The sequence below is a fragment of the Bos javanicus genome, chromosome 15 (assembly GCF_032452875.1).
Source record: "Bos javanicus breed banteng chromosome 15, ARS-OSU_banteng_1.0, whole genome shotgun sequence".
Taxonomy (NCBI): Eukaryota; Metazoa; Chordata; class Mammalia; order Artiodactyla; family Bovidae; genus Bos; species Bos javanicus.
This window is the reverse complement of record NC_083882.1, coordinates 65,118,229-65,143,738: the sequence shown is the minus strand read 5'-3', so window position 1 is coordinate 65,143,738 and position 25,510 is coordinate 65,118,229. Positions and strand designations below refer to the sequence as shown.

The 25,510-nt window shown below is 49.6% G+C and overlaps 1 protein-coding gene and 1 long non-coding RNA gene across 2 annotated transcripts in view; both read left to right on the top strand.

Annotated features, from left to right (window-relative positions):
* The first annotated feature begins 3,820 nt into the window (after positions 1–3,820).
* The window catches only part of ABTB2 (ankyrin repeat and BTB domain containing 2), a 186,371-nt gene continuing 164,681 nt past the window's right edge, over positions 3,821–25,510 (top strand). The window contains exon 1 of the mRNA XM_061381099.1: positions 3,821–5,127. Within this exon, the coding sequence (XP_061237083.1) occupies positions 4,245–5,127 (883 nt within the window). The 5' untranslated portion in view covers positions 3,821–4,244. The remainder of the gene's footprint in view (positions 5,128–25,510) is intronic.
* Positions 5,135–25,510, top strand: part of LOC133226956 (uncharacterized) — a 78,877-nt gene continuing 58,501 nt past the window's right edge. Inside the window, exon 1 of the long non-coding RNA XR_009729676.1 lies at positions 5,135–25,510. This exon is cut by the window's right edge and continues 38,184 nt beyond it. This is a non-coding gene — a long non-coding RNA (uncharacterized LOC133226956).

Here is a 25,510-nt window from a genome sequence, read left to right as displayed (position 1 = left end):
TTTTATTCTTTTTACACTTCAAGTCATCAAGTAACTTGAATATATTAAGATAAATCCCATTTGCTCTTTTCCTCCAAGATACATTCCAGATAGTTTCCTAGATAACCTTTCCATTCAGTAAGTTCCCTGTGTCAAATTTCCAGTTAAGTCATATTTATTACTTTCTAAATTAAAAAAATTTTTTGTTTAATTTACAATGTTGTGCTGGTTTCTGCCATACAACAAGGAGAATCAGCGATAAATAGATATATACATATGTGTGTGTTTTCAGTCGTGACTGACTCTTTGCAATCCCATGGACTATATCCATGGAATTTTCCAGGCAAGAATACTGGAGTGGGTTGCCATTTCCTTCTCCAGGGGATCTTCTCTACCCAGGGATTGAACCCCTGTCTCCTGCATTGGCAGGCAGATACTTTACCACTGAGCCACCTAGGAAGCCCCTTAGCTTCATACAGGTAATGCATATTTGTTGAAAATCTTCTTCACCAACAATGGTGAAATCAAGACCCAAACTACAAAACATGATGGCAACTGATGCTTACAAAAAATAATGCGAACGGTTATGTTTCACAGATTTGTGCAAACGTCTTTCAAATCTCAGTCTGTCCTTTTATCAAAGAGGAGATCGAAGCATCTGTTATTCCTTGTAATTTAATAGTTTAAAAAAAAAGAAAAACACCGCATTCCATTGACAAAAAAGAAAAAGCTTTGCTTCCAAACAGCACTAGTCTTTAAAGTGACTTTTCTCCAACGTAAATATAGAAAATAGCCTTTTTATGGAGCACATTCGGCTTGGTCAGAACCCCTTCCTCCCCAACAACATTTAGATGTCACCTGAGTCTTTGGTGCAAGCGCAGCCTGGGAGGTCTGAATATATACATATGCCCGCTCCCTCTTTATCCTCCCTCTCCCCCTCTCCATCCCACCCCTCTAGGTCCTCACAGAGTTCCAGGCTGGGCTCCTTGTGTTATATAGCCGCTTCCCAGTTGCTACCTATTTTAGGGTTAACTTTTTATGGAGGCGCACAATAAAATGATTAAAAAGAAAAAAAGAAAACCCGATTAAAAAAAAACAAAACTTGGCCGAATTTATTTCCTCTAAATGTCCATTAGAGGGCGACATTTGCTTTACTATTATATGACCTGCCTCGGGAGAAATTTGTATGCAGGTCAGGAAGCAACAGTTAGAACTGGACATGGAACAACAGACTGGTTCCAAATAGGAAAAGGAGTACGTCAAGGCTGTATATTGTCACCCTGCTTATTTAACTTCTATGCAGAATACATCATGAGAAATGCTGGGCTGGAAGAAGCACAAGCTGGAATCAAGATTGCCGAGAGAAATATCAATAACCTTAGATATGCAGATGACACCACCCTTATGGCAGAAAGTGAAGAGGAACTCAAAAGCCTCTTGATGAAGGTGAAAGAGAAGAGTGAAAAAGTTGGCTTAAAACTCAACATTCAGAAAACGAAGATCATGGCATCTGGTCCCATCACTTCATGGGAAATAGATGGGGAAACAGTGGAAACAGTGTCAGACTTTATTTTTCTGGGCTCCAAAATCACTGCAGATGGTGACTGCAGCCGTGAAATTCAAAGACGCTTACTCCTTGGAAGGAAAGTTATGACCAACCTAGATAGCATATTCAAAAGCAGAGACATTACTTTGCCAACAAAGGTCCGTCTAGTCAAGGCTATGGTTTTTCCAGTGGTCATGTATGGATGTGAGAGTTGGACTGTGAAGAAAGTTGAGCACCGAAGAACTGATGCTTTTGAACTGTGGTGTTGGAGACCCTTGAGAGTCCCTTGGACTGCAAAGAGATCCAACCAGTCCATTCTGAAGGAGATCAGGCCTAGGTGTTCTTTGGAAGGAATGATGCTAAAGCTGAAACTCCAGTACTTTGGCCACCTCATGTGAAGAGTTGACTCATTGGAAAAGACTCTGATGCTGGGAGGGATTGGGGGCAGGAGGAGAAGGGGATGACAGAGGATGAGATGGCTGGATGGCATCACCGACTCGATGGACGTGAGTCTGAGTGAACTCCGAGAGTTGGTGATGGACAGGGAGGCCTGGCGTGCTGCGATTCATGGGGTCGCAAAGAGTCGGACACGACTGAGCGACTGAACTGAACTGAACTGAATAAGATTTAAATCGTATCAAATTTCTGTTCACATTTTTAATCACATTGAATATCCTTACCTACTTTGACTTCCTATCTCTGTTATAGAAGATGTAGTCACATCTTGTGTCCTCTTTTGATTTGGTCCCTGTGGACTTAACATCGTTCATTAGTATCAATACTTCCAGCCTTGACGCCATTCCCAGTTGTAACCACCAGGCGGCGGTATTGCATAAATAAAGATGCGCTGGAAGGCAAAATTAAGTTAAAACTGCCAAAGCAAAAGGAGTTTCACCAGCAAAGGGCAATTAATTTAAGAAGGAGAGAGAGAAACCAGACATTTCTAGTTCGTATGCAACTCACGGCCCAAGGTCAAAACCCTGTGAGATATAGTACAAAGCAGCTATTCAAGAGCGCAGGAGGAGGCTGACCTGGGGGAAATGCTTGCACAATCTCCTCCTTGCTTTTGTGGCTCCACAGGAGGAGGCGTGTCCACGTTCGTGCACGTGTCTGTGAATAGTTACTGGACAGCTGCCGGCCGGGGTGGGACCGGGCATGGATCTGCTGGATACCGCCTCTGGACAAGTGCATGAGACAGGTTTACAACGGTGCTGCTTGGAGGTCAGCTCTCATTTAACACCGGAAGGAAAGCGGGTCCTGAGCCGGGCAGAGAGCTCGCCTGAGGGCACACCGTTAGGAAGAGGAGCGTTCAGCCAGATGTTCCAAGCGCAGGCCACAACTAGGAACGTTTTTCATTTTCGCACACCCATTACGCACGTGTGTAATACCCGCCCCCCGCCGCCCCCGCCCCAGCACACACACTCGGACACTGAAGCACAAGAAGGATCCAACACAGCAAGCGGCGTTGTACAGTTTAACAGGAAATTCACCGACTCTTGCAAATCTGATCAGTTACGGCCTTCTCCCTGGAGTAGTACTCAGACTACTGCGTGTGTAATATTTCAAGTGGCGGGGAGAGGTGAGGGAGGAATCGCAGCCCTCTGGAGGCTGTCCATTTATCAGATGCCAGACTAAGAATTTCTATTCTGATTGGAGCCTAGAAAGCAACGTAAAGAAAACCAGACGAATTTGGGAAGAGAAGCAAACACGGGCAAACTCCTCCCTCCAAATACAACTGGAGTTTCGTCTCGGGAAAGCGGGAGGGGCTTGGCAGAAAGTCTTGAGAGCGAGGTGGGGCGTCTGACTTGGGTCCCCTCCCCCAGGCCTCGGTTCCCTCCTCTAGTCCCAACCCCTCCTGCTTCCCTACCCATACTCGACTCGCTGGCTTTGGTGTTTGGCACCAAAAGGGTTTGAAAAGGAGCTGCGGACGCCCAAAGCCTGGACGGCGGGAAGGTGGCAACGCACAGTGGCTTTTCCTTTACCTCTTTCTTTAATTCGTCAGCTCCTTAGCCTAACGTTTCGATCCCCCCTTTCCCACCCGCCCAGTCGCTCACTCGCCATCTCTTTCCCCCTCCTCCACCGCGCCCTCGGCGGCTCCTCCAGACCCTCCGCCTCCAGCCCCGCCTCTGCCCGCGCTGGGTTTCACCGGCGGCAGAGTGAAATCAGCAAAGTGACCGCCCCTCTGGGAGATCATTGGTGTAGCCCCTGCCCGTCGCGGCCGATGATTGGTGGGCCGCCCGGGTTATTTGCATGCCGGCAGCAGCCCAGTACCCAGCTGTGCAGGCGGCTGGCTCCGCGCAGAAGTTTGCAGAGAGCTTTCTCGCAGGTCGGTCCCGGACTCGCGCAACGCCGGGAGCCGCCTCCCTCGATCGCCGCCGCCCTGTTCTCTCGGGATCCCTTCTCTGCGGAGAATAGACGCTCTGCTTCAGGAAAGCTGAGGTGGACCAGGGGGGTTGCGGAGGAGGAGCAGCGGAGGATCGTTCCAGTGACAGCTCGGAGTCGGGACGCCGGGAGCGTGGGGCTCTGGCCGCCGCGAATCTCGCCCACCTTCCTGCGGCCGCCGGGTAGGCGGGCGGGCGATGCGGCCGCCGAGCCCCGCGGTGCCGAGAGAAAGGAGGGCGCCCCGGAGAGCCTAGAGCTTGTTTCTGCCCACTTGGGGAAGGGCGCATGGAGTTGTGAGCGCCCCTCGCTCGGCGAGGCCGCCCCGGGCAGGCTCCCCATGGCCGGGACGTACAGCTCGACTTTGAAGACGCTGGAGGACTTGACCTTGGACTCCGGGTATGGGGCCGGGGACTCGTGCCGCTCGCTCAGCCTTTCGTCCTCCAAGTCCAACTCGCAGGCGCTCAACTCTTCGGCGCAGCAACACCGCGGGGCGGCCTGGTGGTGCTACTCCGGCTCCATGAACAGCCGCCACAACAGCTGGGACACGGTGAACACGGTGCTCCCCGAGGACCCCGAAGTGGCCGACCTCTTCTCGCGCTGCCCGCGCCTGCCCGAACTGGAGGAGTTCCCCTGGACCGAGGGAGACGTGGCCCGGGTCCTTCGCAAAGGTGCCGGCGGCCGGCGGCAGCCCCTGTTCTCCGCCGAAGCGGTCAGGCGCCTGGCGGGGCTGCTCCGCCGGGCGCTCATCCGGGTGGCCCGCGAGGCGCAGCGCCTGAGCGTGCTGCACGCCAAGTGCACCCGCTTCGAGGTGCAAAGCGCCGTGCGCCTGGTGCACAGCTGGGCACTGGCCGAGAGCTGCGCGCTGGCCGCGGTCAAGGCCCTGTCCCTATACAGCATGAGCGCGGGCGACGGGCTGCGCCGGGGCAAGTCGGCGCGCTGCGGCCTCACCTTCTCAGTGGGCCGCTTCTTTCGCTGGATGGTGGACACCCGCATCTCCGTGCGAATCCACGAGTACGCGGCCATCTCGCTCACCGCCTGCATGGAGAATCTGGTGGAAGAGATCCGGGCCAGGGTGCTCGCCAGCCAGAGCCCCGACGGCGGAGGGGCCGGAGGCGGGGAGGTGTCCGCTGAGGCCCTGGAGATGGTCATCAACAATGACGCCGAGCTCTGGGGCGTCCTGCAGCCCTATGAGCATCTCATCTGCGGCAAGAACGCCAATGGTAAGCTCGCGGGCTCCGGGCCCGTGGACCGGGTTGGGGGGAAGTCCAACCTGGGCTACGCAGGGGGTGAATTTCCTAGGACCAAGGAGATTCAAGACCTGAGAGAAAGCGTTTGGTCTTTGGGTAGAGGAGTTCATTAAGGAGTCTTTCCCGAGGTTGTTCTTTCGGCGACTGACTTTCGGAGGGCAAAGTAGTGGTTGATCTTCTGCTTCCTGTTCTGCGTCGTGTTGTCGCTGTTGGGGGCCATTCACTGATTGAACCTCTTGATGAAGCCATCCCTGAACCTCTCTTGGCGTGAAGCGGACTGCCTTGTGGCCCTCTGCCTTGCTTGATGGGTCTGTAGTTGGCCTCTTTTCCGGACCACTGGGTAGATCAACTACGGTTCGGTCCTAGTTCTGTCGAATACAGTAGCAGCAGCCAGAGGGTCTGGGCTGCAAAGTCTTGGCTAAGTGGGATGGAAGGAGGGGAAGTGGATACCCTGGACCTGGCCCTGCCACCTTGAGCTTTGCTGGGTTGAAGGATGCCTTTCAGGGCCCTCTGGGGGAAGGTGGAGAGATAGTGGTGGGTTCTTGACTCTGAGCCCAGGGTTATGGAACATGGTGACTTCTGAACCCCCTTCCCAGTAAAGGGAATCACATGCCAGTTCCCAGACCTGATTTTCCAAGCTGTCACCAACCAAGTGAGCAATTAATTAAAACCCTATGTTGTATTAAGTGCATGACCTTCTAGACTTTGCTGAAAGGATGACCCCATAGTCATCAACCGAGCTAGGGGGAAGCGGGGTGGGGGATGGGCAGACAGCACGGTGTCAAGTGCCAGAAAGAAACCTTTGGGTAGTTGCCTTTCTCTGAAAGAGGACATAGCTTCAGTGCAAAGAGTGGTAGGGAAGCACTTGACCTTTTCACTGGAAAGGTTACGGTGTGACCTGGGTTCAACAGTAAACTGCCTACCAGACTCCAACTTCAGGAGTCAGCAAACCATCAGTTCTCTAGAATGATACTTTGGCTAAACATCCTTACAGTCTGATCGGAGGGCGATTTTAGGGGCTGCATTCAGTGGCAAGTAAGTGGTACAGAGGAAGAGGCCAGGTGGGTATGGAAAAGGCATAAAGGGAGTCATATTTAAGTGTGGTTTTACATAATTGTAATAGCAAAAATCTTAAATTAGCACTTAACAGTGTGTCAGTCTCTGTTTCTAGCACTTTAATATAAACTTAAGTTTAATATATAAATTTAAGTAATCCCAGCCACCCTATTAGGTAGGTACCTATAGTATTATCCCCATTAGATAGATGGGGAAACTGAGGTACCCAGCAGTCAAGTAATTAACCCAAGCTTACACGGATATTAAGTGACAAGAATTTGAACCCAGGCAGGCTCCAGAGTTCAAGCTTTTAGCCACCGGAGGAGAGGAAGCAGCTTTGTTTTCATTGATCCAATTTCCAAGGGGAGCAGTTGACAACTAAAGACTTCATTTTGAAGACAGTCCGTTGTTACCCACATGGCTGACTTTGACTTTCTTGGGTTTTGTTTTCAATTCTGACACAACTGAAAGGAGATGCCAGGAATGGCAAGAAGAGCACTTGCCTTTTCATTTTCCTCCTCTTAGGTCAGAGTTGAGGTCAGTCCAGAATCTCAGCTGATGATGTCACAGCTGATAATTGTGCTTTGCCCTGCAGGTTTGTGGCATCAGCACGGAGAACACAGGCTCCAGGAGAGGAAGTGGAGGGCAGGGGGATTTCCATACAGTTGTCAGAGCCCAGGGGAAGCAGCCTGAACTTTTGGCTGAGGGGAGGCCCAGTCTGAACTCAAAGAAGGAAGACTCCTAGAAGAAAAAAACAAGGCCTAAGGTGGATAATAGGTGAGAAACAAACAAAACATGCCCTTCACACAGAACTGGTGCCCCTCAGGTTGAGAGGCTTCTCGGTTGTTCTAACTGTGAATTGAAGCTGTTAAGAGCAGCTGCCTCCTCGGGGCCCTCTGAAAATTCAGAATGTGACAAGTGGCTAGAACACAGGTGTCTTCCGTGAACGGGCTTATTTCCTATCTAGGGTCATCACTCCTTGGGATTTTCTTTACAGGGTGGGGTTTTGACCCCGTGATTTGACCTCTTCCCCTCCATCCGACACCCCCAAACAATCTTTCTTAAGCCATGGTAGTTGAGACAGCAGGGCTCTTGTGTGACAGACACACATCTCCAGGATGCCCAGAGCAAGCGTGTCCCTCTGCTCACTTCTCAGTCTCCAGGGAGCTCTCCAGTGAGACAGGTGACTATTTGCTTCCCCTGAGTAATATGGATGCTCATTTTTTATACATGAAAACCTGAGGGTGGCCCCAGGAAACAATAACCAGGCTCATTTATTAAGTCCCTTTAGACAAAGTGAAATGAATGTCTAGTAGAGAGGCAATGAATTACTTATGCCCGAGAGCTGACTTCAGAGGGAAGCACAAACTGCTTAGGAAGGAAGTGGAGAGAATCTAAACCTTTGTTGTACCGAAATAAGCCAAGGCCAGCAAGGTTACCGTCTACAGCTGAAGTCTAACTGGCAGATGGCCACACATGGGAGAGTTGCTGGCTCACAGTCTTGTCCTGCTGGTCTTCCCTTCAAATTATATATTTATTGTTGTTATGCCTGCTAATTATACGGCAAGGGCACATGCATTTGAGTCAGCTATATAGGGCTCTTAAACTTTTAATGTCTTCCAGCCGGGAATTCAAGAACCCTAATCCATCTAGTCCAATCCATTACTCAGAGTACTGGGCAAATATGGTTTTGCTCAACCCAAGATGGATGATAAAAGTTCTATGGTGTTTATAAAACATGATCTCAGCTTCATAGTGCAGCAGGAGTTATATATCGCTTGCTCATTTGGTATCGATGTGCCTGTTCCCAGGGCAGTGTCATTAAGTGATGCTATCTTCGTGGCTTCCTTAAGAGAGGTAGAAAAACCACTTTAATAGAGTGGTATTTATAAACAGGGAGCTGGCAGAAAATAGAAGCTTCTCTCATCCACACCTCCCTTCTTCCCTCCCTCGCTCATTGTTGTATGTCAGTTTGATGCTGAGCATCGCTTGGGGTTTCTCCCTGGCCATTTTTCTTACTAAATGCTCATGAATGTCCATGGCCTTGGAGAGAATTTCCTTCCATTCAGAGATGCTAGGTTAAATGATAGGGTTTTGATGAGAATATTCCTACTCCAAAGCAGTAACCAGGATGTACATGAAAGGAGCTCCATCATAATGGTAAGGAGCAAAAACTTTGGAATCGCAGTAAGGATTTGAAGCTCACCTCTGCTATTTCTATGAGTGACCTGGGCCATATTTCTTAACCATTCTAAGCCTCAATTTTGTTATCTGTAAAATGGGGGATAATAACAGCACTTAACTCCTCAGGTTGGTGTGAGGACTGGATGATATCATAGATTTAAAGATTGAATCACATAGTAAATGCTTAATAAATAGTTGCGGTTCATTCAACAAATATTTATTGACCACGGACCCTGTCTGCACCACTATTAAAAGTACTGTGGATTAATTGGGGGAGGGGGAGGGTCCTCCTCTCATGAAGTGAACTAATGGAGGAGACAAGGAAAAAGTGAACAAATAGGGAGTTACTTTTAGCAGTAACTGTTATTAACAATCACCAAAAGCAAAGTAATGGGATGGTACGACTGGGACTAATTTAAATGATGGCCAAGGAAGGCCTTTCTGAAATTTCATTAGGAATAGATAATATATCAATACTGCTGCTGTCTAAGGATCTCAAAGGAAAAAAAAAAGTGAGGACCTTTCTGAATTATTTGCTTATTTATCAGCTGAGGCAAATCCCAACAATCTCATTTGCAGCGGAGAAATGAAAGGGCTGCGTCTAGAAAGCTCTTCTAGTTGTGGGACTCATATAACACCGAGCTTATAGGATGGGTTTCCGTCGTGATAATCAACTCCAGGAGCAAGGGTTAATTGAGCCGCTAGTTGCTGTTTAATCAGTTTCCACACCTGCGTGGTTTGGGGAGGGGGAGCAGCTACCCTCCTTTTTAACTGTTTTATTGAAGCCAAGAGAGCTAGTAAAACTGAAACAAAGCAAGCTTGTGGAAACGCAGACTTTTTTTTCCCTCCCCCTTGAATGCCTGAGAAATGCAGCCCAGCTTTAAGTTGTTAGAAGAACAAAGTGGGGTTGTTCGGCCTCCTCCAGGAGTTTTACCTGCCTCCACACCAGCGGAAGGGCCACCTTTCTGTGAATTTCCCCACACCCAGGGCAGGTTCCTGAGTCGTTTCCTGCGCGTGTCACCCCCATCACTCTGTGGGCTCATGGGCATCCGTGCCTCCCCTGTGCCTCCCACGGGGTCTGGCACAGAGCGACACTCCAGGAGTGGCAGTCGGACAAATGATTGATCCCACCATGCAAAATGTTTAATTCCAGAACTTCATTTGAAATCCTTTGACCCCCTCAGAAGACTCTTCCCAGCTTTCTACCGTGGTTGAGAATTTCAAGTTCTCGGTGAAGAGAGACAGCATTTTGGAGGGTACCCAAACCATGGGGACATCATTCAATCTTTTGATCCTCTAATCGTGAGCAGGGTTCCCTACACTGTGATGAGTCAGTGTACATAAGGATTTCGGGTCACAGGGGCTTCCTTCAGTGTGCAGTACCCACAAGTGGGGGTTTCACAGCAGCCGTCTAACTGGCCACAGATAGATCCACAGGAAGACTGAGTTCAAAGAGGCACTCAGTTCCCCTAAGAATAGCAATACCAACCCCATCTTGCCTGCAGAGCTGCCCTAGAGGGCAGTCTGTGGATGACTATTGCTCAAAGGGCTTACCCAGGTGGCTCAGTGGTAAAGCACCCACCTGCCAATGCAGGAGACCCAAGTTCAATCCCTGGGTCAGGAAGATCCCCTGGAGAAGGAAATGGCAACCCCATTCAGTATGCTTGCCTGGAGAATCCCATGGACAGAGGAGCCTGGTGGGCTATAGGCTATAGGGTCACAAAGAATCGGGCACGACTGAGTGAGCATAGCACAGCACTGCTCAGAAGAGGTTGCATCTGTGTTGCACCTCATCTGCCTCCAGTCTGAGGATGGCACTAAGGCATTCAACTACCTCCTCATCCAGGAATGCATGGACAATGTCTCAGGTCTGAAATAAGCCAGGGACACTGGGCTGCAAATCCTCAGGCTGGTCCTTATCCCATTTCCCCATCAGTACCTGTCCTTCCCCCAGCTGGGGCTGTGGGCGAGTGCTCTGTCTCTGTTGCCACACTCCTCCAGCTGTAATAACAGGCCTGACCTCTGCACAGCTCAGAAACCTTTTCATCTGGGATCTTGCCCACTGCCTATAAAAACCCATCGAGTGGGATGCTCTTTCACAGGAGGGTCTCTGGGAACACAGGATTCACAGCTTGGTGATGGCCGGCCCAGGGCCAAGCCCCATGTCACTCACGCCCTAGGCCTGTGAAGAGTCCTAGAAACAAAGGTAGAGAGGGACAGGGCAGTATTTGCCCCTCTGCCAGTGGAGGCGAGGGTCAGATTCACAGACTCAGTGGTCCCTATCGTAGATCTTGCTTGTTAATGGCCTGCTGTGTCCAGGCACTTTACATCCTTTAGGCCAGAGAATCTTCACAACCAAGGTGAAAACCAGGCATCAAGGCCCAAGAATGGATCTCCCTCCAGAGGATGTGTTATGCTGTTTAAACGCTGCTTGCTGGTGGGTCCAGAGTGTCCCTCAGGTGTCATCCATTTTCAGGCGCCTTTATTGCTACTCCTGAGGGGTGGGGAGCTCTGCCGCCCAGTGTCAGCTGCCGAGTGATCAACAAGCTTAGCCGAATGGAAAAGCTGCCGCCTCCATTTTCCAAGAACAGGGAGAGCCAGCTTGGAGGAGGACACCCAGCGGGAAAGAACCCAAAGGGAGCCCATGTTTAGGCCACTGGCCTCAGGACACTCAACTCATTTGCTCTGGAGCCGGCAGAAAGTCTTCTGTGAAGGGGCCTTTGATTTCCTCTGAGTCCCCTACCGTGTTGGGCCGTTGGTGAAACGTCAGAGCCGGGAGCACAGGGAGAGAAGGAATCGGCGTAGCAAGCGTGGAGATGCTCCGGCTTTGAAGTCTGAGCTGGGTCCCAAATTGCCTTGCCTCTTACCAGGGCCTGGAGCAAGTCACTTCAAGTCCGCGACTATAAAGCGCGGGGCCGGCTCTCATCCACAGGCGGTTATGCCCCGTGAATACTCACTGCTCCCAGGACGTCAGAGCTGACGCTGGGATGAGCGTTGAGAACTTGCCCAGGGTGGGGCGGCCTGGGTGTCATTCCTGGCTCCCTCCCTTGTGAGTTGCATGATCCCAGGCAGGGTCACTGCTATGCTTTGGTTTCTTCCTCCGTAACAGGATTTGGACTGCATCGCTTTTTTTTTTTTTTTTTTTTTTTAATTTTGGCCTCACTGAATCTTGGTTGTGGTGCACGGGCTTTTCTCTAGTTGCCACACGTGGGGGTTTCTCTAGTTGTGACACAAGGGCTTTGTTACTGTGCAACATTTGGGATCTTTGTTCCCCAACCAGGGATCAAGCCTGCATACCCTGCCTTGGGAGGCGGATTCTTAACTGCTGGGCCACCAGGGAATCCCTGGACTGGGTACATTGTGTTGCAGGGCTGTCTTGTGCCCTGAAGTATACTTAGCAGCATCCCAGCCCCCACCCGCTAGATGCCAGTAGCATCCTCCCTGCCCCACTCTCCCCACCCCAGCTGGCCAGTTGTGACAATCAAAAATGTCTCTAGACACTGACAGATGTCTGTTAGGGGGTGCGGAATTGCCCCTGGTTGAGAAATACTGCTCTGTAGTAGAGCTGAAAAGAGTACACAACTCGTAGGATGTTTGGGAGGATTTATTAAAGGTCTCTGCAAGGGACTTTGCACTGGGCCTGCACATAAAACAATCATTCTAATCACTGTTACATTTTTTGCAAACTGTATTGCATGCACCCGTCGAGTTCACTTTTTGCAGGAGGGAGCTTTGGTAGTGCAGGGGAGGACCATGACCCAAATCCCAGGGTGACAAGGATGAGTCACACAGCTTTCCTGGGTGACTAATTGGGAGGAGGAAGTTACCGAATCTGGAAAAGGCACCTTTGCACCCTGCTCGGTTATGCCTCCTCTTGGCCTCAAGTTGAAGCGGGCTGGCAGTGAGAGCCGACCCTCCCTCTGAGCTCGAGGCTGACCCTGCCGGAGGACAGTGATGGCGCAGACTCAAAGCTGCGCTCATTCTGCTGGGGAGTCACTCTGCTGTGTGTCTGGGACCCCGCCTCGTGCAGCTGCCAAGCCCTGAGCCACAGGACAGCAGGTGTTTTGTGTTTGCCGGCCTGTCATGTAAACATACTTTGTGGTCTTCTTGCTTGTTTTAAAAAAGGCCTAAATGGTTTTGCAACTTTGGCGGTAGGCTTGGAGCAGCTTCCCGAATTGGGAGGAGAAGCTTCAGAAACACCACCCGAGTAAGCCTGAGGAATGCCACGCCGGCGTCGTTAATCAGCTGCTTGCCGAGCGCCAGCTACATCCAAGGCCACGGAGACAGATGGGAGGAGGACGGGAATGGATCTTGCCCATCAAGAAGTTTAGAATCTAGTAGAGACGGCAAGGGGCTTCCTGGTGGTCCATATGGTAAAGAATCCTCCTGCAATGCAGGAGACCTGGGTTCGCCCCTTGGGTTGAGAAGATCCCCTGGAGAAGGGTATGTCTACCCACTCCAGTATCCCTGCCTGGGAAATCCCAGGGACAGAGGAGCCTAGCAGGTTATAGTCCATGGGGTCGCAAAGAGTCAGGCATGACGGAGTGACCATGCACACACGCCGGGAAAGCAAAGCATGTCCATGGATCCTTCCAAGGATGTTTAGGGTCCTTACATTCAAATGACAGGTGATGCTAAAGCCACATCTTCCCCCCTGCCCATTAGGGGTGTTTTTCATGAGCCATTTTACTTAATCCTCCCAAGCCACTCTGTAAGACAGATATACTGTCCACCCCATAGATGGGGACCTTGAAGCTTTGGGTGACTGCACAGCTCAAAGGGGAGAGGTGAGCCCTGGCTGGGTGGGAGGGAGGGAGTCGGGGATGCTTTGTGGAGGATGTGGCATGTGGTCAGGGGCACTTGGGCGGGCCGGGCTGTGATGGGGAAGGAGAAGTGGTGCTGAGAGCATGCAGGCTTCCAGGCAGAGGGAACAGTGTGAGCAAAGACCTGGAAGCCAGTGTGTGTGTGTTGGAAAAGTGACCCTCTTTGGCTGGAAGGTTCAGACACATGACGAGGAGGAGCAGGGCAGATAACACAGCAAAGAGGAAAACTTTCCCACATCTTTTATCCAGATGTTCAGGAGCCTGCCAGAGCTCAGGAAAAGAGTTTTCCAAAACTCATTTTTATAATTCAGAAATGGAGTGTGTCTGCTCCCCAGCGCATCGTAACCACAGCCTCAGACCTCCCATTACCCTTCTTGTTGATTGAAAGCTTGACCTCAGAAATGCCCCCCGGCCTCTGTCCTAAGACTACAAGTAAGGAAAGAAGACGTTTACCCCAGCAGACCTGGTTTGAGAGGGCCTGAAGAGCGAGGCTGCCATCAACTTTACTTCCCTCATGCAATTTGACTTCTGACCTGGCATTTCTTGCAAGGCCCTGAATGTAGCATTTCAAGCCAAAGCATTCCCAACAGGGAATGAAGACTGGAGCTGGCATACCTGTTAAATGAGGCTGTTGGCCTGACTCTTGCCAAGGCAGGATTCTCAAACATAGAGGCAGAGAGGGACAGAAAACAGGATAAGAGGGTCCCAGAACTTTAGATTTGTGCTTGGTATGTTCAGCTTCCAGTTTGGAGCATATCATTTTGAAAACAACAGCTCAATTCTGAGAGATTTAGTCACCTTCTCAAGGTGCTGAAGGTGTTTCCAGAGCACTGATAATCAAGATTTCAGTCCTGTTAACTGTTTGATGTTGTGGAAACCACCTTCGAGCTCAGTGCCACCTGGACTGAACTCCCTAGAGTCCACCTGAATTCCGCTGACAGTAGTGAAATGAGATAGATCATCAATGGCTTAGCCCATAACTCGGGTGTTAGACCTTTTCCTGACCCCAGTGTTACAAAGGAATTTGTCACTTGAAAGAGAAATCTCTTATATATGTATATACACACAATATATATATATATATATACACACACACATACAATCATTTATGGTTAATGGTTTTAGTCCATTGTTTTCTAAAATTGAGTTAGGCAAGAGGTTAGGGGTAGGGGGTGGTCAGGTTCATGATGAAAAAATTACATAGGAAAGCTGAATTTGGAAGTACCAGAGGCAGAAGGTTAGGGGTGGGGAGAGATTAAAGAGGACCACAAGGGAGAGTGAAACAGGTCTTTTAGTGCATGAAAATCGTCCCTAAAATTGAGGCAGCGAAGTTTTGTTGAAATTTTTACAGCTTTTCTCCTGTATCTTTTAAGATAGTGAAAGCATTATTTGCAGTGAGAGCTGTTCATGAAGACACGTTTCACAGACCAAGCAAGTGTATATGCACAAGCATTGTGGACCCTCCGGTTCAGAGAGTGAAGGCTGTGGATCCAGAAAATTCTGGGTTGGAGCTTGGCCTCTCCATGACCTGGAGTGAATCACTCCATCTTCTTGGCTCTCTGTTACTTATCTGTGGCCTGAAGAGGTTGGACTAGATTCTCCAAGGGCCCCTCTGTCTCCGACAATGTTTCTAGACCCCACGTGGATATTGTGAAGTCACTTTCCTAAGGTCGAGCCCTGTAATTAGTATCCTTGGGAAAGAAATGGCCCGGGATGAGGCTGGCCAAGCTCTCAAAAAGATGGCCCGGGTAGTAGGACCAGACACCATCCTTTGTATATTAGGATTAACTGTGATTACTCTGCTTAGAGTTTTCTTCCCCCACTTTCCTCAGAAGGTGAGTTCTGTCTACTCTTGGCCAACCCACCCCTCCAGTGTTCAGCAGCTGCGTCCAGGTCCTGGCTGGCCTGCTGGGTGGTGGGATCAGCCCCGAGGTGACTTCATGCAGCCGGTGTCTGCAGCCTGCCTACCCGGCCTCAGATATTTATAGCAGGGAGCAGCTAGGGAAAAAAAATTAAATATGCTACACCCTTCTTTATACTGTGTGGGACAGAGACAGGCATTGTGAGGAATTTAGAAGGCAGGGCAGTATAATCCAGCAAGATATTTTTAAATGCTGTTTGTTGCAGTTGGCAGGGCCGGTTCTTCAAAGGCAGGGAAAGTGAGAGAAGGTGAGGATGACAGGCTGCCAGGAATTCTGAAATTGAGATGGGCAGCTCGGTAGCCCAAGGGGTACGGGTTCTGAACCCCGATTTCCTTCAGTCGCAGAGTTTGAGCAGGGCTTGGGGAGGTCCCCACCAGAGCCGGGTGAGCGGGGCGGCTTGTCCCTCTCCCCACCCCGGCCCGTCTAACTCTATGAATTCCCAAGTTCAAGGTGAATCAAATGTGCTGGAGAAGCAGAAGTCATGACTGAAAAAAAGTGGCTCCTGTGAAGAGAGAGACCTGGTGCTGCTGCTTTAACTCATTTCAGCAGCCGGGAAAACCACGTTGTACGTGGGGACACCATTTGGAAGCAAGTTGCTCGCAGCTGTTCTCCTGGATGTGCGATCTCTCCAGGATGAGCCAGGCAGGCCAGGGCTGTGTCGGGACCCAGTTCAGTAGCAGGTGAGAGGGCCTCCGGGGTAGAGCTCCCCCTGGAAAGATGACAGAGACGCCCCACCCCCCTGCCACCACCACCTGTCCCACGGATGCTTGTAACTATCCTGGGAGAAGCTGCCGTGGTTTCTACCGTGTTGGTCTTGCAGGACACAGGGTGGTTATGGTGGGAGGGTCTGGGGATTGGGATCCAGGGAGACGCTAAGAGTTCGATTTCGAGTGCATCAACTTTTTTGTTCAGCATGTATGTATTGAGGATTTCCTGTGTGCAGTGTTAGAACAAATGAATATGAGAGACTCGAAGGAGGGGAGGGTGCAGGCCCAGAGGATCATGAGGAGGAGGAAAGCCTGCTGGAGGAGACCCGGTGAGGCCTGCCAGGCTGGTGAAGACAGCTCTGGGCAGAGGGAGCAGCAAGTGTGGGGTGAGGCCTTGGAGGCCGGCGGGACACGTGACAGGAGCCGGGTATATATGTGTTAAGGAGATGTGATCAGAGACGGGAGGGAGGGAGTGGTCAGCCAGGTAGGGCCTTGGAGGCCACTGCGTGGCACCTTGGCTTCCAATTCTAAGTCTGCTGGGAGCCCCTGGAGGGGCCGAGGCCCAGGAATGACATGGTCTGATGTACATTTTAACAAGATCATGCTCTCTGCCATGTTGGAAATGAACTGGAGCATCAAGCAGGGTGCAGCATGACTGCTCAGGACCCTTTGGTGGTGATCCAGGTAAGAGGATGGTGGCTTGGGTGTCAGTGGAGGAGGTTATTGATGTATGTTTTGTTTGTTTGTTTAAGATTTTTTTAATGTGGGCCATTTTCAAAGTCTGTATTGAATTTGTTTCGATACTGCTTCTGTTTTACGTTTTGGGTTTTTGGCTGCAAGGCAGGCGGGATCCTAGCTCCCTGACCAGGGACTGAACTCACACCGCCTGTACTGGAAGGCGAAGTCTTAACCCTCGGACCTCCAGGGAAGTCCCAGTGGTGCATTTTGAAGTCCGAGCCAGCGGGACTTGCCAATAGCTTGGATGTGAGGGATGAGTGAGGAATCCGTGTGACCCCCCAAGGTGTATGGTCTGAGCAACTGAAGGAGAGAGTGGTCGTGGATTGAAAGGGGAGCAGCTCTGTACGGAAGAAGCAGGGCTGAGCCAGAGACCCAGGTGTGGTTTTGGTTGCTTGTCTCAAACTTGATACAGAGAGAGATCAAGCAGGAGGGTGGCCGCCTGTCCCCTTGACTGGGAGGAAAGGCCACGGCGAACACCTGTAGTCACTGTGGATTGACTCGCTGCCCTCCTTTGCCTTCCCGGAGGATAGGCACTGCGCAGCAGGACCTGTTCGGACGTCAGGCAGTGCAGATTTAATTTTCAGTCTTATCATTCTTTGGTTGATGGCCTTAAGAGCCCCCCGAAATTTTGTCTTCTAGCGTCTTCACAGGCAGCCAGCAGCCTTTAATGAAGATCGTCAGATGCATTGTTTCCTGTCATTAGTGTGAGGTCTGTTTAATTAGGCCCAGTTGTTCTATGGATTGTTGTGACTTTGAACATGTGTCCTTCTGTTCTGGAAAAGCGAGTTTCCATTTCCAAGCAGCTTTGGATTCCTGGAGGTCAAGTCTGGGTCAGAAATTTAGCCGGAAAGAGAATCACTGGGGGTGATTTGAGAGGGCACAGGGGCCCGGAGGGGTCTCAGAAAGACCTTGGGAGTAACCAGGTGTCAGTGAGATGACTTGACCCCTGCTGCTCAAGTGACATCGGTGGCTAAGAGATGGAATCTGAGAGTCACCGTTGCCTGATAGCCAACTGGTTACTTCATCTCTGAACCTCAGTCTTCCTCTTCTGTTTAATGGGTATACCATGGTTCCTAACTTAGAGTTGTTTCAGGGACTCTTAACCCTGGATTCACACTAGAATCACCTGAAGAGCTTTTAAAAAGAAAAAGTGTGTGTGTGTGTGAAGGCCCCATCTCCAGAAATTCTGATATAAATGGTCTGGAATAGGAACCAGACTGTGTGGGTGGTAGTTCTTGGGAGAGTCTGATGCTCTTTGAGCACTGAGACATTAGCTATTATTCATGGTAAAACGAAATCATTGTTCTAGAGCATTCGAGTCTGCCCCACCCAGGATGGTGACTTCCCTTCACTTCCCAGCCATGCTGATTTGGCTTGCTCCTCTGGCGGGATCACCAAAACACACCCAAGAGCAGCTTGAGCTGTGAGGTTCGCATGAAAAGAGCATGGTTAGATCTAGAATGGCAGTGGCACCATGTAATGACATTACCCAGCCTGCTGCTGAAAGAGGGAGATTAATTCCATCTTTCAGAGGAGGAAACCAAGGCTCAGGGAATTTCAGTCTCTTGTTCAAAGTCATACAGCTAATGACAGGTAGGAACGATAATAAACGCCGGCAGCCTCACCCCTGATTCCCCACTCAGTCACACCCTGTTGCCTCCCAACCCAGAGAAGCTGAGAAACTCAATGCTCAGCTCCGATCTCCAGCGCATGCCTGCTACGTGTTGAGCCTTTACAAAGTCCCAGCCCTTGCCACATGCTTCACGTGTATGGTATTGAGTAGTCTATGATTGCCAGGTGAGGTTTGTAGTCTTCTTAATCTCATTTGGGGCTTCCCTGGTGGCTCAGACGATAAAGCATCTGCCTGCAATGCGGGAGACCTGGGTTCGATCCCTGGGTCGGAAAGATCCCCTGGAGAAGGAAATGGCAACCCACTCCAGTATTCTTGCCTGGAGAATCCCATGGACAGAGGAGCCTGGTGGGCTACAGTCCATGGGGTCGCAAAGAGTTGGACACTACTGAGCAACTTCACTTCACTTCACTAATCTCATTTGACAGCTGAAGAGACTGGGGCTCAGAGAGGTCAAGATAGCATAGCTGGCAGATCAGCTGGGCTCAGAGGTCTTCATTCACCAGGCTGCCTCTGTCCTCAGCGGCAGCCTGGGTGGGGGTGAAGCACATGCAGAGATTTCCTGAGCCAAGAAATGAATGGGTTAGTCCAAGAGGGCTAGAGGAAAAGCATCCCTCATGGCTTCCGAAGGACCGAGCCATTTAGGTACCTTAAAATAGCAACATCGCTCAGAGGGGTGACCAGCCTGACCCGCCTGAGGGCTGTGGTGTAGATACTTGTTTCTCTGGGAGTTTAAAGCCATATTCTGCGAGGCACGGTGCTTCTCTTCTGTTGCTGTGAATGAAATAACCTCTGAGAGATTGTGTGGGTTGCTTAAAATAGTTTCAGAGGAAGAGAGTTTGGAAGCGGTTAGCTTCTTGAGTCTATTTCCTCCTGATTTATGACACCTTAGAGAGTGCTGGGCCTCTTCTTGTTTACCCTCTGGTTTTTTCTTTCTACCATATTTTAGCTCTTGTGTTATCATAAGATGAAAGAATTTGTCACCCAAAAAAGTGACAACCTTTCCTAAGTAATTTAGTTAGAGGCTCAATACAGTTTTGTTTTTTTTTTCTTTTAAAAGGAAAAAAAAAAAAACAAGACGAGGCCATTGGTTTTCCAATCCATCATTTCTCTCTTCCAGCTGCAGAGGTTCCAAAATCATAGCGATGATGTTTATTCTGGGGCAGGAAGAATTTGTTTTATTCCTTCACACTAAGGTCTGCCCTGGGAAGCGCATGTTTTCTTACAGTCTTCCCAGCATGGGGGCCAAGACACCTGACATACTGAGAGGGAGAGGAATTGCTCTACTCAACACAGCAGCCAGTAGACTTGTGAAGCTATTGAAATTTAATACAATTCAACATGGTTAAAACATCGTGCACGTGACATTTCCAGTGATCACCGGTCATGGGAGGCAGGTGGCTATCAGATTGGACAAAGCAGGTATGAACCGTCTCCATCACCGCAGACGTTCCATGGGGCATGTGGCCACCAAGTGAGTCATTGGTTGGTCACTTGGGGCCAGCTGAGTTTTCACAGGTCTCAAAAGTTTTACCATTATCCAGCCTCTCTGAAGCCATCTGTGTGCAGAAACAAGATTCATAGATGTGGAGATTAAGGCCATGGAGTTGTGTGGCTCTAACCTCTAGACCCTTGACCACAGGGTCAGCTTTTATGATTTCCAAGCTGCCTGGCCTGGAGCAAGTTAGCTTCTGAAGTTATCACTGTCCCTTATCAGTGAACTGGTGATCTTAAAGTACCCTGTAGGGGTTTTGTGAGGGTTAAACAAAATTAAAAAGTACCCACACAACCCTTAGCAGAATGCTTGACACATGGTAACAACTTACATGTGTTACAAAGTTGTTCATAGGTTTTCTCATTTGAGTCCTTGTTGTCATTTTCAACGACTCAAATGAGTTGTTGACTTCCCTGGTGGCTCAGATGGTAAAGCGTCTGCCTACAGTGCCGGAGACCCGGGTTCAATCCCTGGGTCAGGAAGATCCCCTGGAGAAGGAAATGGCAACCCACTCCAGTATTCTTGCCTGAAAAATCCCATGGATGGAGGAGCCTGGTAGGCTACAGTCCATGGGGTCCCAAAGAGTCGGACAGGACTGAGCTACTTCACTGTTATTTTCAAGACAATGAAACAGGCTTGGGGGACACTATTGCTACTGGCCCTGCTGGTGCTCCTAGTACCAAGCAGTGGGGCTTGAACTTGAGGTCTGCTTTTTCTCCTCCAAGTCTCTTCTTTCCTCCAGGGCTGGTTGGGTAACCCTTTGTCATCAGTCAGAAGAGGTCTCTCTGAACTAGAAGCTCTCATTCAGGACCTGCCTATTCCTTCTACCATTTGAGGTGAGCTCTCTTCAGAGGTGTTTTGCCTAAAGCCCACCCATCATGTCCACTCAGAGAACTGCCACCAGGTGAGCTCCTTCCAGAGTCTTTGGCTTCTTGGAGGTTGAAGTTGATCCAAGAGATTAAGGCTGTTAGTGCTCTACCTGCCCTGTGGTCCTTTTGTGCTCTTTGCTATATGAGGACTGGGCCTGAGAGAGCCCTCAGTGGAATTCTGGCAGAGGATGACTTTGAAAGGAACATCCCCTATCAAGAGTAGGACCAGGAGAGGCCTCTCTGATGTGAGGAATAGAACGGGTCTGAGAGGATGTTTGCTCACCTCTGAAGCCTGGGTTCAACCCCTGACTCTACTACTCACTTGCCCAAATCATATAGTGTCGGGACCAGATGTCTTTGCATGATGTACTTTTTACTGCTCCCAGCCCTTTGCTTGGGGGTGATAAGAAAGTCATTCTTGTTTTTCAAAGAAGCCCTGTTAATTGTAGTACAAGGCTGTGCATAGCATATTCCCTACAATATAGCCAGTTAGTTAACCTTTCTGCACCTCAGTTTCCGCATCCTTAAAATGGGAACAGTGTAAGAGTTTACCTGGCATGGTGGTGGTGAGGATAAAGCACCTAGCCTGGTGCCTGACACTGTGCGACCTCCAGGTGCCACGGCCAATGCCGCCCATCGCCATCTCTGCCATCCTCATCCTCGTTGCGTTCCCGGCAGTGGCATTTGGTGTGCTTTCATTTTCAGGGGCTGTTTGCATTTTCTGCTTGAGGGCGTATTAGCTGTCTACTCAGAAGTGGTCTTTAGGTGAATCTTAGCTCTTTGAGTGTCTTAAGTTAAATTTGCATACCATGGGTCTCTTTGTGGTCTTTTTTTCTTTGTATTTTTCTCGCTCCCTTCTTCCCTCCCTCCCTCCCTCCTTTCCTTGTCTGTCTGTCTGTCTTTCAGATGGTAGGGGTAAACAGCATGACTGTGCAATTGTCATTTCAGTACCTCACCTGCTACCGACCAGCCTGCTTCCTTACTGCTGGTGGTATGACCAGCACCACCAGTCAACCAGTATAATCTGAGAGAACTGGATTATTTCTATAGGATTAATTTGTGGTGTGAAATGCCCAGGGAGTTATGCAATTACCACTCATTTGTCCACATCCAGCATGTGCTAAATCTGCCTCTTGTAACAAAATCCAAATGGCTTGGAACCGTATGTGGGGAATCGAGTAATTTTCATCACAGTTGTTACAAGAGATGGGTTTAAAATCAGGGGGATCCAGATGCCACTAGCCATGGTGACATCCCTGCTTTCCTTCTGCTCATGGCTCTACTGGGGGAGGCACCACTCTCAACCGGAAGCTTCTAAGGGAAGGAAGTTGGGGGCCAGGATATTACATCACTGTGATGACATTTCTTTAACTTGGGCCCCATCGTGGGCCCTCCCAGGCTGACCGAACCCTTGTCCTTTGTGTGGCTTCCAGGCATTGATAGATCACCCCTGGTTAATGGATAACTCAGACTCTTCTTGGCAAATAGTGGCCTTGTTAGTTATCTGTACTGTGATGTCTTCCACTGTCCACTTAGTCACTCATTTGTGTCTGACTCTTTATGATCCCGTGGCCTATGGCCATGGAATTCTCCAGGCAAGAATACTGGAGGGGGTTGCCATGCCTCCTCCAGGGGTTCTTCCTGGCTCAGGGACTGAACCTGTATCTCCTGCATTGCAGGCAGATTCTTTACTGCTGAGTCACCAAGAAAAGCCGGCCATTAGCACTGGGGCCCCTCAAACCTCAAAAGAACCCAGTGGAGTGTGTGTGCGTGTGTGTATGTATAGCACGAGTCCACACACGCTCCCCTCCTTCCTAAGATGCAGAAACCACGTAAATCAGTCATTTCCAGGCCTGGCTTATTGCTGAAATACTTTAACAATTCACCTGGAACCCACCTTGGATGTATTAAGTAAAAATCTCTAGAAGTGGGACCAGGATGTCTGTGTTTTTTAAGATGCGCCTCAGGTGAATCCCGTCTTCTGTCACTTAGACTTGGGTTTTGCCTTCGAGGCTCCTTTAAGAACATGCACTGGGCAAATGGCAACCTGAGCAACAGACTGAGCAGCTAAACAGCAGCAGCAGCAACTGGGCAAAAGCTCCCTTAGAGCTGGCCTGTGAGGCTGGTCTGCGAGGGTCTCCTCTGGGAACAGTGGGATGGAGATGTAGGTCCCTGAGCAGGAGGAGGTGGGGAAGGGTGTTGTGTTGCCTTGGAAAAGAGAGCCAATGTTTGTGGGATACTATCTTGTTTAATCATTATCAACTGAGCTGTGAGGTGACGGAGATAAGAACACAGGCTGATATTCATCTTAAGCTGATATTTATTTATCTTTGGCTATGAGACAGGACAATTCTAAATGATTTGCATGGATTATCTCATGCAATCCCCACAATAGCCTAAAGGTGTAGGTTCTATTACTTATTTCCACTCTCCAGATAAGGAAAACTGAGGCCTGGAGACACTTTACACGACTTGGGCTTCCCTCTTTGGTAGCTCAGTTGGTAGACTCTGGTGCAGTGCAGGAGTCCACCTGCAATGCAGGAGACCCGAATTCGATTCCTGCGTCTGGAAGATCCCCTGGAGAAGGAAATGGCAACACACTCCAGTTTTCTTGCCTGGATGATTCCATGGACAGAGGAGCCTGGTAGGCTGCAGTCCATGGCTACAGTTGCAAAGAGTCGGACATGATTGAGAAACTTTCAATTCACTTCACTTGACTTCCAGGGTCACACACAGCATGTGACAGAACTGGAGGTTGAGGTTAGTGTGACCAGACCTCAGAGCCTATAATTTCCATTTCTGAAAGCTGGCTAGAGTTTTAAAGATTAATCCTTAGGTTATTGAGAGTATATCGAATAAGAATCTTATAAGTAGAATGTCAGGTTTTCCATAGGGATTCTCTGTGCCATCTCTTTAAGACCCTGTCCTTTGGCCTTGCTAGCCCTGGTTTTCAGAGGTTGGTCATCAGCCGCCGCCCCCTCCCTGCCCCCCCCCCCCCCACCATTTCCTTCTTCCCTTCTTGGCCCCTGCATGCAGCTCTTTTGGGAAAGCGGCCTGGGGTCAGGGCCTGCCTCCATAGACAAGTCAGTCAGGTCTGGGTGTGCCATACTTACCACCCAGATGCAGACTCAGCACAGGCCCCTCTTTGCCAGCATCCTTCCTAGTCACTTGTACTCAGATGGCCATCCTCCTGTCTAGACTGAGAAGCATACAGCTTTGTGATTGAGGGCTTGGATGTACAGCTGGGCTTCGTGGATTCAAATCCTAGATCCACTGCTTCCTTGACAAATTGCTTCACATCTCCTTGCCTCAGTTTACTTGTCTGTAAAATGGAAATAATACTACTTACCCCGTGTGATAGGTGCAGGAATTAAAGGAATTCTACCTTCTAAGATGCCTGAAATCAGTGCCTGGCATGGAAGTGCCCAGTGCAGTGGCCATTATAATGCTGATGGCAGTGACTGTTTGGGGTGAGACGTCTTTGGTGACCCTTTCTATACTGTGATGGGGAGCCCGCTCACCCATGAGCACATGCTGAGCATTATGGTGGAAAGATCAAGGGCTTGGGAGACAAATCTGGGTTTAATCCCAACTAAGCTGATTTTTTTAAAATGTGAAGCCCCTCTTCCTGTTTATTTTGCTTTTTAATCTATAAAGTAGAGACTACAGTAGTTGCCTTGTGCTGTTGTAAAGGTGAAATGCAAAAATGTAAGCAAAGCTTCTGACAAGGTGCATGGGCTTAGCTGGCAATGAATGAATAGAGGGAAACTAGGAGCTGAATGAACTGTAGAAATATAATAGGTGAAGATAAAAATTAGCCTCAAAAGATTACATACAGTCTGGTACAAGTTTTACAAAGTTAAATTTTTAAAATGTAGTGGAGAAGTTCATCACAGCTATAATAAATACTGCATAAAGCAGAGGTTGGTGCATGCATACTTAGTCACTTCTGTCATGCCAGACTCTTTGAGACGCTGTGGACTGTGGCCTGCTACATCCTCTGTCCATGGGATTCTCCAGGCAAGAATACTGGAGTGGGTTGCCATTCCCTCCTCCAAGGGATCTACGTGACCCAGAGTGCAAACCTGTGGCTCCTGTGAGCCACCGGGGAAGACCCAAAGGAGGAAGTGAGGAATGGAAAACACAGATGATAGAATGATGGTCACACTGGGTCTAGAGAAGGAAAGGGATGAACTGATGGTAAGGGGGAGGGAAGCAATTGTCAAGGCTCTAGCGTTTGTTTTCGAGGTGAATTCACATTATTGTACCTCACTAAAAATGGTCATGAACCAAGCATTAGGATACATTCAATTTGTGTAACTGAGGCTAAAATAATAGTGGGTTCTCAATAGGTGGTAACTATTGTCATGACCCTGTGAAGCACCTCCTGGCACAGACCACCATTAATACCGCCTGAGATTGCCTGTCATCTGTGCAAAATACCCCGAGAACCATGCTTTTCCGCCTCCAGCCACAGTGGCTTCCACATGGTGACACAGAACAGAGTGGGTATTTAAGCTGCCTTGCTTCTTAGGTTTTCTGGGCCGGTCTTGGACATGAGCTCCCATGTGTGTCTAAAGCAGCTGGACAAAGACAGGTTTGTTTCTGCCCATGCTATGCTAGATACAGAGGCTTTCACTGGAACCACTTGAACACTCATGCTAGCCAGGAGATTTTCTTTCCAAGGGAAGGAAATGTTTGGGTTGGACCTCATGATATTTGCCTTGGTATGATCTGAGACCTCTCTGCTTCCATTGCCACCCCCAAGCATCATGACCTTTGCCTGTGGCTTTTCTTTGCCTGTGGCTCCTTCTCTTAAGGGAAAGGGGAAGCATTGTCGGGGGGGGGCTTGTGAGATACCCCAGTCATGTGCTTGTAAGTCCCTGGCCTCTGGGCATTAAAGATCCTACGTCTCACCCCTCTCCTCTGAAT